Here is a 12,755-nt window from a genome sequence, read left to right as displayed (position 1 = left end):
CTGCTTTCATGGACCGTTAAGGAGGTACAGTCTGAAGCCTGGACCCTGTAATCTGATTTCCGAGTCTCCGTGGCCGTTGCACAGCGCCTGCCCCAACACACTGCTCAAGACTGAGCTTCTCTGTGTCAGAGCGAGGAAGCTTCAGGCCAGCTGAAGCAGCAGCCTGGGATCCGCAGACAACACAAAGTGCGCAGCGCTTGCTTTCGGAGAGGTTCCTGGCTGATTTAAAAGCTCTTCTTTGCAGGGCGTGCACCCAGAGTGCAGAGAAAGGAGTTGTTCAGCCTGGAGAAGGCTCAGGGGGACCTCGCCAAATGTGCACCGATACCCAAAGGGAGGGTGCCAAGACCACTGAGCCAGGCTCTTCCCAGCGGTGCCCAGTGCCGGGACCAGAGGCAACGGGCACCACCGGGAACAGAGGAGGGTCCCTCTCGACATCAGGAAACACCTTTTCACCGTGCGGGTGCCCGAGCACTGGCAGGGGGTGCCCAGGGAGGCTGTGGACTCTCCAGCCTTGGAGATACTCAAAAGCCACCTGGACACGGTCCTGGGCAACTGGCTCTGGACCAGAGGAACCTCCAGAGGTCCCTTCCAACCTCAACCAGCCTGCAATTCTATGATGCCTTTTCAGGTGACAATCTCATCAGCCTTCAAACAAAGCAGCACAAATACTCACACAGAAAACTCAGTGATGGCTGTCTACAAGAAATAGTTTTAATAACTACATTTACTAGCAGATACCTTTTTTCACTCAGCCCGTCTCAATTTTATCTCCCACTGGGGCTGCTGTATGTGATACAGACTAAATCGTAGTCCGCTATAGATAAAAATAATTCCAGGGTGTATTTTTGTGGGAAGGGCTGAGTCTTCCCCGAGGACGTAGAGCACATTCCCGCATTTTAAATGACAGCCTGGCTACCTGCTGCCTCCCCTGCCTGCAGTTTTTCCTTCAGCTTGCGCAGGGAAGTACAGCTGTGACATGACTGTGCCCAGACTCCACACACAAATGCAGCGATGTTGAAACAGTGACCGACTGCGCCTCCGCTGAAGCAAACCCCCTGCTGCAAACCGAGGGCTGGTTATTCACTGCGGGTCCGGTGTTGGTTCCAGTTCAACTCCGCTAACTGCAGAGATTTCTCACCTTCTCCAGTCCAGCCCCGCTATCACTGCAGTGCTTTTGTGTTCTGGATTAAATGACCTGCAATGCAGAGGCTCACTTGCTACAGTGATCCTTCTGCCAGATCTGTAATCCTCAATCCCCCTGGGTAATGCCTGGAGTAGGAAACTGCTTGGTATAGTAAGCACGTCTGCATTTTCCTAGCTGCATTTTTTTATTGGCTCATTTGCTGCATCCCTGACTTCAGCTAAGTTTTCCTTCCCTTTATCCCTTACCTTCTCCAGCTTCCCCCTGTGCCTTGAACTGAGGTCTTGATATCGCCAAGCTCACCTCTTGAAGCAAGCTGGCCAGATGTACAAAAGAAGGGGGCAGCACACTCCCTCCCATCCCATCATTTTTACGTAGGGCAGCAGATCTGCAAACGCAGAAAACGTGGGGAGACAGGATGCTTTGCGCGGCAGCAGCATCTCCCCTCCCAAGCGTCCTGGAGGCTCACTAGAAGGAGAGGCTCATTAAGGAAGATTTCCGGCAACTTCTGTCACTGCCGTGCTGAGATTTGCAGGTTGTTAATTACAGGGACATCACTGGAGGAGCGAGCAGGAAAAAAGTGCAAGTTGCAGAGCAGCCAGTCCTCCACGTTCTATGCAGAGCAGCAAAAGATCCTTCACTGGGAGAAGAGGGTGGGTTTTTGTTTTCCTTTTTAATTACTATGAACAGTGAGAGATACTTGTGCTATATGGGAAAGACAACTCACCCACATGCCCGGGTTTCTTCTAATATTTCCATGAAACAAACAAAAAGAAATCACAAATAATTTGTAGTAAGGTCAAATTTCTGTCAGTCTTATCCTCTTTGAAAATCTGGGAACTAGAGCCATCAGAGGAAACCTCGGCTCCAACGGAGATAGCGACGGTCCTGCTGCCGACCTCCAGAGACCGGTATTTTAACCTTCGTGCTGGGCAAGTTCCCCATACTGCTTCTCTGTATACCCCGAGCAGAACATAATATAACCGCGGAGCCTTTGGCGTTCCTCAGAATCTTTGTTTTGGGGTTTTTTCCCTCTAAATGGCTCCTGTGTGCTGTTAAAACTGCAGCCATCTCCCTGATGCAAGGCAAACGGCAGCAACGGGGGCTTGCCACTCAGCTGGGAAAGCATTTCAGGGTGAAGAGATTTTCATGGAAATAAATATGCTCACGATAATGGCAAGAATGATGCAATCCCAGCACACCTGCTAAACGGGCATTATCTGCTGGGTTTGTTTTGCCAGAGCACAGCTTTTAAGGAAGGGGAAAGGAGAAAAAGTAGAGGCACAAAGGGGGCCTGTTAAAACACAGAAGAAATGAAAAGTGGCATCATTGGTGGATTTGAGGATTAACATCATTTATGAGTGGTACTGACAGTGAAAAGTATCACAAGCCAAGAGATTTGCGTGTGATGCAGCAAGAAAAGGAGAGATTCAACGAGCAAGAAGCTAAAGAAAAAGACAATGTGGTCAAAGCAGCAAGCCAGGACAGTAATTTTTGGAGGAGCACGGTGAATGCATCTAAAAAGCATGGGAAGATGGAGTTTCTCAAAGGAAGAGGCTGCAGGAGCTCAGGGAAAAAATGATGAAAGCCTGTGTAACAGTTCTGCATGAACAGTGGAAATGAAAGATTAAAGATCTAAATCAACACCGTGGCAGCGACCCGCGGCCGATTGTGCAGCGAGCTGTGTTCAAAAACTGGGTAAAACAGTCTCGAGCCCGAACAGCTGAAAGCAAAACCCGTGAGGAAATGGGCACACAGAGCTCATGTATTGCTCAGCACCGAATGCAAAAAGAACTCACCTCCGAGAAACTGAAATCAGCCAGGCAAGGAGCTGGTCACCGGCGGGCGGCTTCCCAGCGCTGGTAAATAAATAAACCATGGGAACACAGAACAAAAAGGGATCCTAAAGCCAGAGATTTGGGATGCAGTGGAAACACTCCTCACAATTAGGCAAATCAACCCTATTAAAGGACAATCACACTGAAGAGTTCTTCTCAATCACCCTTCTCTTGCTTTCTTTACGCAATTATGCTAATTGCATAAAGGCTATTCAGCAATTATTTTGATAACTGCAGCTTTGTTACTGGCTCTTCATTTTTGGCATGGTTTTATTCCTCATGTAAATACCACCTTAAAGAGATGTTAAAAGATCACTTTATGTACATGCGTAAGTGTTTTCCTGAGCAGGAGATGCAAACTTTTGTGTAAAAGCGTAAACCATACAAACGATACCCAAGCAAATGGACATTTTTATCCCTCAGTGCCAGGTTCTCCCTCAGCCACAGATCTACGCCCAAACCTTCTAATGACATTTTGCCGCAGGGGTAGTGGTGTCTGTAGCAAGGCAATGTCATGGATTTAGTTCCACTTTTTTATTATTCAACTTTTTATACATAATAAATACAAACTTTTTACAGCCAATATAAAGAAAGCATTTGCACCTATGCTTTCAGTGTACTGACGCTGTACACGATGATACGTCGAATACATGCCCTGTATGAAGAAATCATAGTTAAAAAGGAGGCATATTTTTACAACTTTTTTTTTTTTTTTAAATAAAATTAGCAGCTCTTACAGAAAATATTTTAAAATACAACTAAAGAGACTTTAAATAACACTTTCTGAATTTTGAAAGTCCAGGTATGAAGGACACAGAAAAACTGGCCAAAGAAATTGAACGTGAACGTTATTGGCAATACTTGCCTTTCTTCTGCATTGTGAAGCTTTCAAAATTTTTGCAAACAGTTAAATCTTTTTTAAAAACTTCTTTTTTTTAAACTTAAGAATAAGTTTGATAAACACATAAAAAGACCTCAAACAGATCAACAGGACAAGAGGTGCAAAAGAATGAAAAATATGGAAAAGACTTCATTGGACAGTCTCCGATTTCAGAACTGACCCATGAATTGTTTTCTTCAAACAGCCCCACTCTTGGTTAAAGATCCCACTGGGAAAGGAGATTGGCAAACACGAATGTGTCAGAGACCCAGCCTGGGTTGGGATTTACAAGTATGTGCAAAGTTTATGATAAAATCTTGTTAGATTTTTTTTTTTTTTTTTTTGTAAATGCAGCCTCAAAAAATAGCCCTTGTTAGTAAACTAAAGGTAGAAAACTTACTGGCTTAGGAAAAAAAAAAAAAAAAAGACAACATAAGAGCGCATTCAATAGAACCCATATAACTGCTCAAAAAAACCAACCTTGCGATGCCTTTTAACTGAAGCTTTGATCTGATGGAGATTGCTGAGTATAATTTAGGAAGTATACAAAGAAAAACCTGTTTTCATCCAGTTTTTCCCTTTCCTCTGACCATTTCTCTGTGTGTTATAACCTCAGAATATCCTCTGCCCTTTTCTTTCAAACAACAGCAAAAAGCTTCCTTTCCAGAGATCTCAGATTAAAATGAGTTTTGAAATTCTTTTAGTCTCTCTTCCCTAAGAGTAATTTGAGACTGTGGTCTGGGCCACAAAGGCGGTGTGAAGGCTTTGCAGAAACCAGAGCCTTCCCTGGCACTCTGGCTTTGGCTAGTTAACGGGCTTCGCATGGGAAAATGCTACAGGACCATCCAATGCAAAAACTAAATAATGCATGTAAATACTCTACATGTAACTTCTAACTCTAGCCAGATGTTTTGATGACGAAGATATACTGCTAACGTCAGATAATAAAGTACACGGCAATAACTGGGATAAGAGTGACCCAAATACTTAAAAAAAAACCACCAAAACCCCCAAAATCTGCTAAGAAAAAAAATGAAGCTCAATTTCCAGATCTAGACAAAAATCTCACTTACTTTTCTACCAGTTGGTTTATGCTATGGAACAAGATGTTGCTACTAATTCAGCACCTCCATATTAGATACTCTATTACTAAATGTACTGCATAAATATTAATACAAAGAACATAACAGTTTAACTGTTAATTATTGAAGAGGTGTGCATTAATGTAATTAACGCCATATGATCTGCATCAGTTTTCCTTGTCTATAAGATTATTTTCCTGTTTCTTCCTTTCTGCAAGGGGGTTAAAGAGGAGCCAGCCTCTCCTTATACTTATTTTTCAGTTCCCTTTTTCATTCCGCAAGATCTGATTAATACCTAATCAGACAAGTAATGCTACTTGAAGAATTGACAATCTTTAACACATTCCTATGGCAACAGTAATATACTGTACTAATGCACGTGGATCGAAGTATGCTATGACTAAGTTGCATGAACGAGGCTCTTTCCTCAGCCTCCGTATATAAAAATTGACCATCTTCAGCCAAGAGAGAAACCTGCTCCAAGGCAACCCTCTGCTCGCTGTTTGGCCCGACTTGGTTTGTGCTAAGAGAGGAAGAATGATGTATAGAAAACAAAACCAAAAAAAAGGCACAAAATAGTCATGACTGTGGGAAGGAATCCGCCATGTCACTGCCACATAAAATCCTCCCTATCTCTTGCCCTATTAAAAGTCTTCATCATGCAAAGGTGCCTAGAAACGAGATCGACCAAATACTGCATTTGGTCTTGATTGTAGCACTACTACTTAACTAGTCCAATCATTACACCAGAGTAATTTCCACGTCCTCTATCTTCTCTGTTGTCCGGCGATGATGCTGTGTAGGGGGTGGTGGAGCTGCTCGCACCTGAAACAGCCAGAACCAGCCTGTAACTATCAGAAAACTGTCAAAATTTCACAACTTGTATAGCCTAGAACTGCAACTTTGGGCTCATGCCTCGAGATGACAAATATACAGACTCTGTGTTAAGATCAGCAGAACTACAGCGAGTAACCAGGTCTCCGATCAAGCCATCAAGGCTCTTTGTTACAACCTGCCACCACTCTCAGGTGGTTTTTCTCCAGGATGACCAGCAGTCACGACCGGGCAAATATTTCACCAAGTGAAATAACCTATCTGTTCTGCCTGCACCCATGGAGAATCTGGTATGTAAACCAGGGGCAGACTTTGGACTTTACATCAAATGATCTGATGACACCTTTGCCTGCAACTTACGTGGACTGGAAACTACAAGAATGCCTTGTTGCATCTAAGTGGCTTACTTGTATTTAATCAATCACTGGCCTGAACAATATACTCCTGAAAACTGATGTTTCTACACTCTGTCACATCAATAAAGTTGTTATTGTTCCTGACAGAGATTATCTTAAGTGCTAACAGCATTTCACGCAAGACTTTTATCACATGATTTCAGAATACGTCAGAGTGACTTGCTATGGAAAACATGAATTGCAAAGCAACACTGTAACAAACTTCATAATGTTTTCAAACCAGGCATGTTTAAAATGCAATTTTAACAGAAATCCTTTCAATGAAGGCATGACACTGTAGTAGTATCTAGTATCTAGTAGTATCTAGTAAATTGCAAGAAACTTGTGAAGAAAATATAAATCTACAAAATGGAAAAGCTGAATCAGTGTCTTTTTACAAGGGAATATGATAACCTGAAACTTCCCTGTTCAATACTTAAGTACTTAACAATGCAGTACTACCCCCTGCCTCGCCTATGTCAACAAGTAAGGATAACTCTCTGACTACTGGAATATTCAGAATATAATTTTTGAATATCCAAAAGCACTCTTTTCCTGCAACCTCATTCATTGAGAATGCCAGGAAAATACAAATGTTACGTCTTAATATGACGTTGTTTAGGACTTTGAAACCCCCAAAACTTGGTTTCAAAGTCAATCCTAGGAGATGGATTTTGCAAATTCTAAGTGATTAAATTTCCTTTCCTTTTCTGGCAAAATCTCTCTTCCTAAGCAGCAAAGACATCACAAAATAGATAGATCTTATCATTAAGAACTTTTAATTCAAACCCCCCCAAATCAAGGGGTTCGGAAATAAATTTCACCCTCAATGCAATGGAGTCCCAAGGACCGCATATTATGTCAAATATCTGCCGGCAAGCAGATTTGTCTGCCAGAACTTTAGAAAAGCAGCAATTGTACAAACCATGTGATTAAACTGTTCTGACATTTATTCACCACCTCTTTTTTAGTTCTGTTTAGGGGTTATTACATGTGGCAAGAACAGAAATAATCTCCTACCGCCTGAAAAGGCAGTAAAACTTTATCGCCTAACATTTATTTTACTATCATTACAGATGTAATTTCCTTCCAGGTTAGATTTCATGATTTGTGCGCCTTGCACAGAGACGTGCAGGTATTACAGCTATAAAGGCAGATAGGGAAGGGCAGCTTAGATGCAGGATAGGCGATGGATAAGATTCAAGGTCATCTTTAAACACAATGACTTACTGTTTGAACAAATGCAGCTTTGTTTTGTCCTAGTGTTCACTTAATCTCAAATGGCTTTCGTGTTCTATAGCTTTTTGACACACCTATGGTATTATCAAAGGGGAGTGAACAGACCTTTCCGCAGCACTCACCTGAGATACCGCGGTTTTAGACGTAGTGATTGGATTTACAGAACACAGAGCCAAACCATCAGGTGCTGTATCACCACCCTGCTTTGATGTACCTCCTCCCATTTACCCAGGCTTGCCCATACAACTTTGCAGAGCCAATAAAAACAACAGTACTTGTTTTTAACTTACAGGTCGCAGTTTGCCATACGAAGTTTCAGGAGGAATTCGCGGAGGCTGTGAGAATCCAGGGGACTCTGAACTGAAGCTATTTTCTGAAAAAAGCAAGCAGCAACCCGTCACAAACAAGCCATAATTAATTGCTGAATTAACTTTATGCTGCAAAAAAACCTCCCCCCCGCCCCCCCCCCCCCCCCCCCCTCGAAATATGAACTTCTAAATGAAGCATTTAGCTGAAACGTTTCTTTTGCTATCACAACATTTCTTACCATTAGTTGATGGTGATCTGGGGAAGTACTGAGAACCTCTTTTATCTGGACTGTGGTAGGGACTAGTGGGAGGCTGGTCATAGAGGGGCAGCGGTGGAAGGGCGTTATTAGGCTTTGGAGTCGGGGATACCTGTGTCAAAAAGAGAGAGGGGCTGCAGAAAGCCTTTCTCCTCGACAGTTTTTATGTACACTCACCAAGGGGCAGTAAGTTGTCTGACACGTCAGAATGTCATCTGCAGAAAAACGATCTGTCAGAAGTGCTTTCAGGTATGTTTGGGAAGGAAAACCAAGGTATCCAACAGTGATTACATAGATACGTTTTTTTAAATCATAGGTTGCCACTGAGCAGAAATTTTCATCATCTACCAGATAATTTAGACCAATTTGTTGAAGGTTATTTGAAAAAAGTCATTTGGCCAAGTGTGCCTCTCCACATATATCCACACAAAAGCATGAAGATCACGAGTTTTATCCCAACTGAATTGCATATATGTCACTTAAATGTGAAGTTTTCATGTTCTTCTCAAATCAAAGAATAAAAATACTGGAGGGATTACTTTATAGGGAACACAGAATTCCAGTGTCTAGCACCACAATCAGACATGAGAATGTGTCTGATTTTCTAATATGATATGGGGATTACAGAACTATACTGAAATGAGGACATTTTTGCAAAAATTACTGTAATACAATACTCGGCAGTATGCTGCCCTTCCAAAATTGAGAGGATGCAGAACAGATTTGAGTATGAAAACATTAAATTAGGAGTGAGATAGCCTGTAATTTTCTTTTTGCCAGGTTGTGTTTGATGTCTCGGTCTATGCCATAAATTCATTAAAGTGAGTGTGAATTTTCTCCTTTGGTTCGTTCCCCTTCTACCAAAATACTTGCCTTTATTCACAGATCTGTTACATTTGCCAAAATGTATCAGTTGGTAGTGACTAGGCTGGGTAAGAAACTAAAAGGTAAGCACTCACCTTTTTTGTTTTTCTCTTAAATTGGTTCTGATTGGTTTTTTCCTAAAGAAGCAGCAGATCTCTGCAGTCTTGCAAAATTCTCCTAACAAGCTATCACCATATGTGCATGCGAACACCTCAGCTCTTTACATACCTGAATATCTCCAATCCACTGAGTCTCCCCATTTTCTGAGGCTGTAAGCTCTTCAACTAATACTGACGGGAACACCCCAATGCGTCCATTGAATTCTCCTTCCCAAAAGCCATCATCATCTTGATTTTCCTTGTTCAAGATGCGGATGATTGCTCCTTCCGGGAAGGACAGCTCATCATCCGTCTGGCCCTCGTAATCATAAAGTGCTTTTACAAAACAGACTGAAGAACAGAAGCAGAAAAAATAAAAAATGTAATTGGCATGAGCTTCAAAAACAGAAGAAGTACTATATATAATTTTATGGTTGGACTTAACAATCTTAGAGGTTTTTTCCAACCTAAATGTTTCTATGATTCTGTAATTGCTGAATCAAATAATTTTAGGGTTTTTTTTAATTTTAGTTTATGTTAATCTCAATTCTATGAGATAGCCAGGTAAATTATGCAGATTTGATATGAGATGGATAATTACTGAGAAGAGCTGTACTCAGATACAGGTCAAATACGGGAAATTCTCACGTGTGATAGGCAAACTCAATAGGCGGAATGCTTCTGAGAACAAGCTTAATAAACTATGTATTTATTTATTGGCATTTACCACTGGAGTCTCCATTCAGGCTGCCTGAGACTAAGTCAGCCTCAGTAGAGTTGTTTGAGGTGTGTGATCGACTATCCAGTGCTGCGAGGGACTGCAGCATGCTCAGCAGACTGCTGGATGTTGGGAACTGCAGGTACTTCTCCGGCACATAACCCACTTGACCCGCCTTATTCCGTGCCTGTAAATAAACAACATAAAAGATGCACTGGTGTTGCATACTGCTCTGAGAATAATCCAAATACTTTCTTCCGTTCCAAGTTCTATTTCTAAAAGGAATAGTGAAAAGCAAACTATCTCAGAAAAATGATACCTTTACCCAGTCTTCCATATCTCCGTCTTCAATAACCTCCAGTACCTCATGTTCCTCTATGGTCAGTTCATCTGGCTGAGAAGCCTGAAGTACAGAACAGGAAGACCAGAAAATAAAAGTCTTTTCAGGCGACTGGGACAGGCAGTGTGAAGAACCTTCTCACCCAGACTTTTATTAAAACTTTTGTTTTTTTAAAAATTGAAAATTTAGTGACATAACGTATTTTAAAACATGTTTATAAGCGTTCTTCTGTATACCTACTGACCTTCATGAGACTCTTTTTCACTCAAGAGGACAGACGGAAGCACCCTGACCACCACCCAGTGCGCGAACCCTATTTACTTTTGAAACCCTAATTACTCTGTACTCTAAGACTACGTCTGCCGCTGGCTTCAGCTACCACAGCGGTGTGATGTACAACTGACCTAGTAGTGCTTGCAGAAGTAAATTAGCATGAATGTAGTTTGTCAGCAAAGCTTTAACTCATGAATGGTGGTTTCACTATGACAGTACAGAGAAGAGCTCTGTCGTACAGCACGCAAGCTTGTCTAACACCGAGAGGGCATTTCTAACATAGCCACACCGGCTCAGCCACAGAAACTGCATCTTCCAACGGCAGGCACACACAACTGGTCTCCCTGAAGCCAGACAACGACATCTCTGCAAGCTGCAACTCATGCACAGACTTTGGCGCTCTGCTGAACTGCAGTTTCAATGTGCTTCACCGCGGTGTAGACTCTACGCTGCTGCAGTTTTCCATGGCTAGATGTTAGCTGGATCTAATGTGCACCATTACGGAGTCAGATGTTGACACCCTACCTCAAAACTCCCACAGGCACATCTATTGTTTTTTTTTCTTCCATAATTCATTTTTCTAATATATATTTTTTTAAGTCACAAACCTTATATGAATAAACAACTTTGCAGGTGAGAGGATAATTTCTTAGAGTACCCGAAGGACTAGAACTGCTGTCATCAAAAACATCCATGCTGTCTTCAAACTCTTCACCTTCTTCCTTTTCTGCATCAGCATTGATCTATTAAGACAAATCGAAGTTGGCATTATACTATCAAATAAAAATAAGTGAAATAACAGTAAAAAGGAATTCATCTGTATTCTTCAGTGTGGTTTCTTTACTACTACTGATTATTGAAAACGGACAAAAACCCCAATGACTAAATAACATTGAACATATGATTCTCAAATGACATGAGAAAAGCAGTCAACAAACAAAGCAAATACAGGGAAGCAAAAGAGTAAGAACTGTCACCAAATTACATCTTTGCTTAACTCAGCTGTATTTCTTGATTCAAGCACAGGCCCACAGACTTTCAAAAGAACTGTAGAAGCTTTTGGAAGCTCCATCTCCACTGCTGGACAGTTACCTGTTTTTTACACAAGCTGTGAAACAGTGACTAATGTACTTCGGAGATGCCATTTCAGAGGCACAGCAAGTAGTTTTAATGGAAAAAAGAATCTTACTGAGAATTATGCTACTAAAGGATTAAAGTACCTGTGACCACCAGTTCTAAAATGAAACTGCGGTGAAATTACTTAAACTTGAAGAAATGAGACAAAAAAAACCCAAAAAACAAAACCCCAAAAAATCAGCCTTCCAGCTGGTGTCTTCTGCACAATAGATTGCTGCAGTTTATTAAAAAAAAAAATCTTACAGAAAGAATTATGATTAAAAACTAGCTATAACAGTTTAAATAAAACCTAAAGTCAATACTCTGGAAAAATACAAGTTTCTATAAATGTAGTTTGGGCAACACTGACATGAGCTGTGCTTTGGCCTTGTGCCTGGATTAAATTCTGAATAAACACTTTATTTCATGCGAAAACAGGCAAGTTCTTTGAATCAAAGGCAACACTGTCATGGATTTGCCATCTTCCCTTTATTTATTCCTTTTAATTTGGGAGTGAATTTGGTATTCCTCATGAAAACTGAAAGGCTAATAAATCAAGAGAGACCAAAAAGGCACCGTGCAGTCTCGCTGAAGCAGCTGTCTCTGCACCTCTGCTCTGGAACACCTTTGCTTTAATAGACCTGGAGTAGAAGAGCACAAAGCTTCATCATTTTCCGATTTAGATTAATCTTTGTTAGGATTTTTAGACTACATCCTCGTAACTGATACTATTTTCCCCCCACCCGTTGTCATTCAAGTGCCATTTACATCCTTTGCTACTTAAATGCATTCACGGATGCTGCGGTAATAAAAAAAAATCACTGTCCTACCTAGCTAATGCTTTGATACATTACAACCAACTATAAACTGCAACAAGTTCAAGGTTTCCTCCTCCAGTTTCTAATTGCTTTTTGCTGGGCATGGTCTATGTCCCAGCAGCCAACACTGCCACGCAGCTGACAGCCATATGAAACACCACGGAAATTAAGTGTATCATGTCCAGAAAGACTCATTCGTAAAACATCTGCTCCTGGTTCTCTAACACGAGGAGGAAAAAAGACATTTTAATTTTTAGTGTGTGGGCTGCTCAAACTGCTTGAATAGCATCATTTGCGAAGTAGGCACACCAAGGGAAAACAGCAATAACGGTACAGAAAACTTAGTGGTTTGTTTCATAAAGCTCATCTTTCTACAGAGGCTGGTAAGGACAGACAGCGTAAGCAAAGAATAAACACATGAGAGACAACTATCCCGATGGTACGGAACAGACAGCAAACACAAGAATAAATGCAGGTAAGAAGGTGACAAGATAGCTTGATTATACCTGTGAAAAAAGGTATGCGAATCTATCTATCTATATCTTGTTTTGTTG

General features: G+C 41.4%; 1 protein-coding gene across 4 annotated transcripts in view; it reads right to left on the bottom strand.

Annotated features, from left to right (window-relative positions):
- Positions 1–3,486: 3,486 nt before the first annotated feature.
- The window catches only part of FCHSD2 (FCH and double SH3 domains 2), a 163,974-nt gene continuing 154,705 nt past the window's right edge, over positions 3,487–12,755 (bottom strand). For all 4 annotated transcript variants that reach the window (XM_040583599.1, XM_040583601.1, XM_040583598.1 and 1 more), the window contains 7 exons: positions 10,876–11,010; positions 9,974–10,057; positions 9,664–9,841; positions 9,067–9,287; positions 7,957–8,086; positions 7,700–7,782; positions 3,487–5,766 (listed from right to left, as the gene is read on the bottom strand). In XM_040583599.1, the coding sequence (XP_040439533.1) occupies positions 5,683–5,766; positions 7,700–7,782; positions 7,957–8,086; positions 9,067–9,287; positions 9,664–9,841; positions 9,974–10,057; positions 10,876–11,010 (915 nt within the window). In that variant the 3' untranslated portion in view covers positions 3,487–5,682. The remainder of the gene's footprint in view (positions 5,767–7,699; positions 7,783–7,956; positions 8,087–9,066; positions 9,288–9,663; positions 9,842–9,973; positions 10,058–10,875; positions 11,011–12,755) is intronic.

Source organism: Falco naumanni, chromosome 2, assembly GCF_017639655.2.
Source record: "Falco naumanni isolate bFalNau1 chromosome 2, bFalNau1.pat, whole genome shotgun sequence".
In the NCBI taxonomy this organism is placed as follows: domain Eukaryota; kingdom Metazoa; phylum Chordata; class Aves; order Falconiformes; family Falconidae; genus Falco; species Falco naumanni.
Note: the sequence above shows the minus strand (reverse complement) of the source record. Positions and strands in the feature narration are given on the sequence as shown.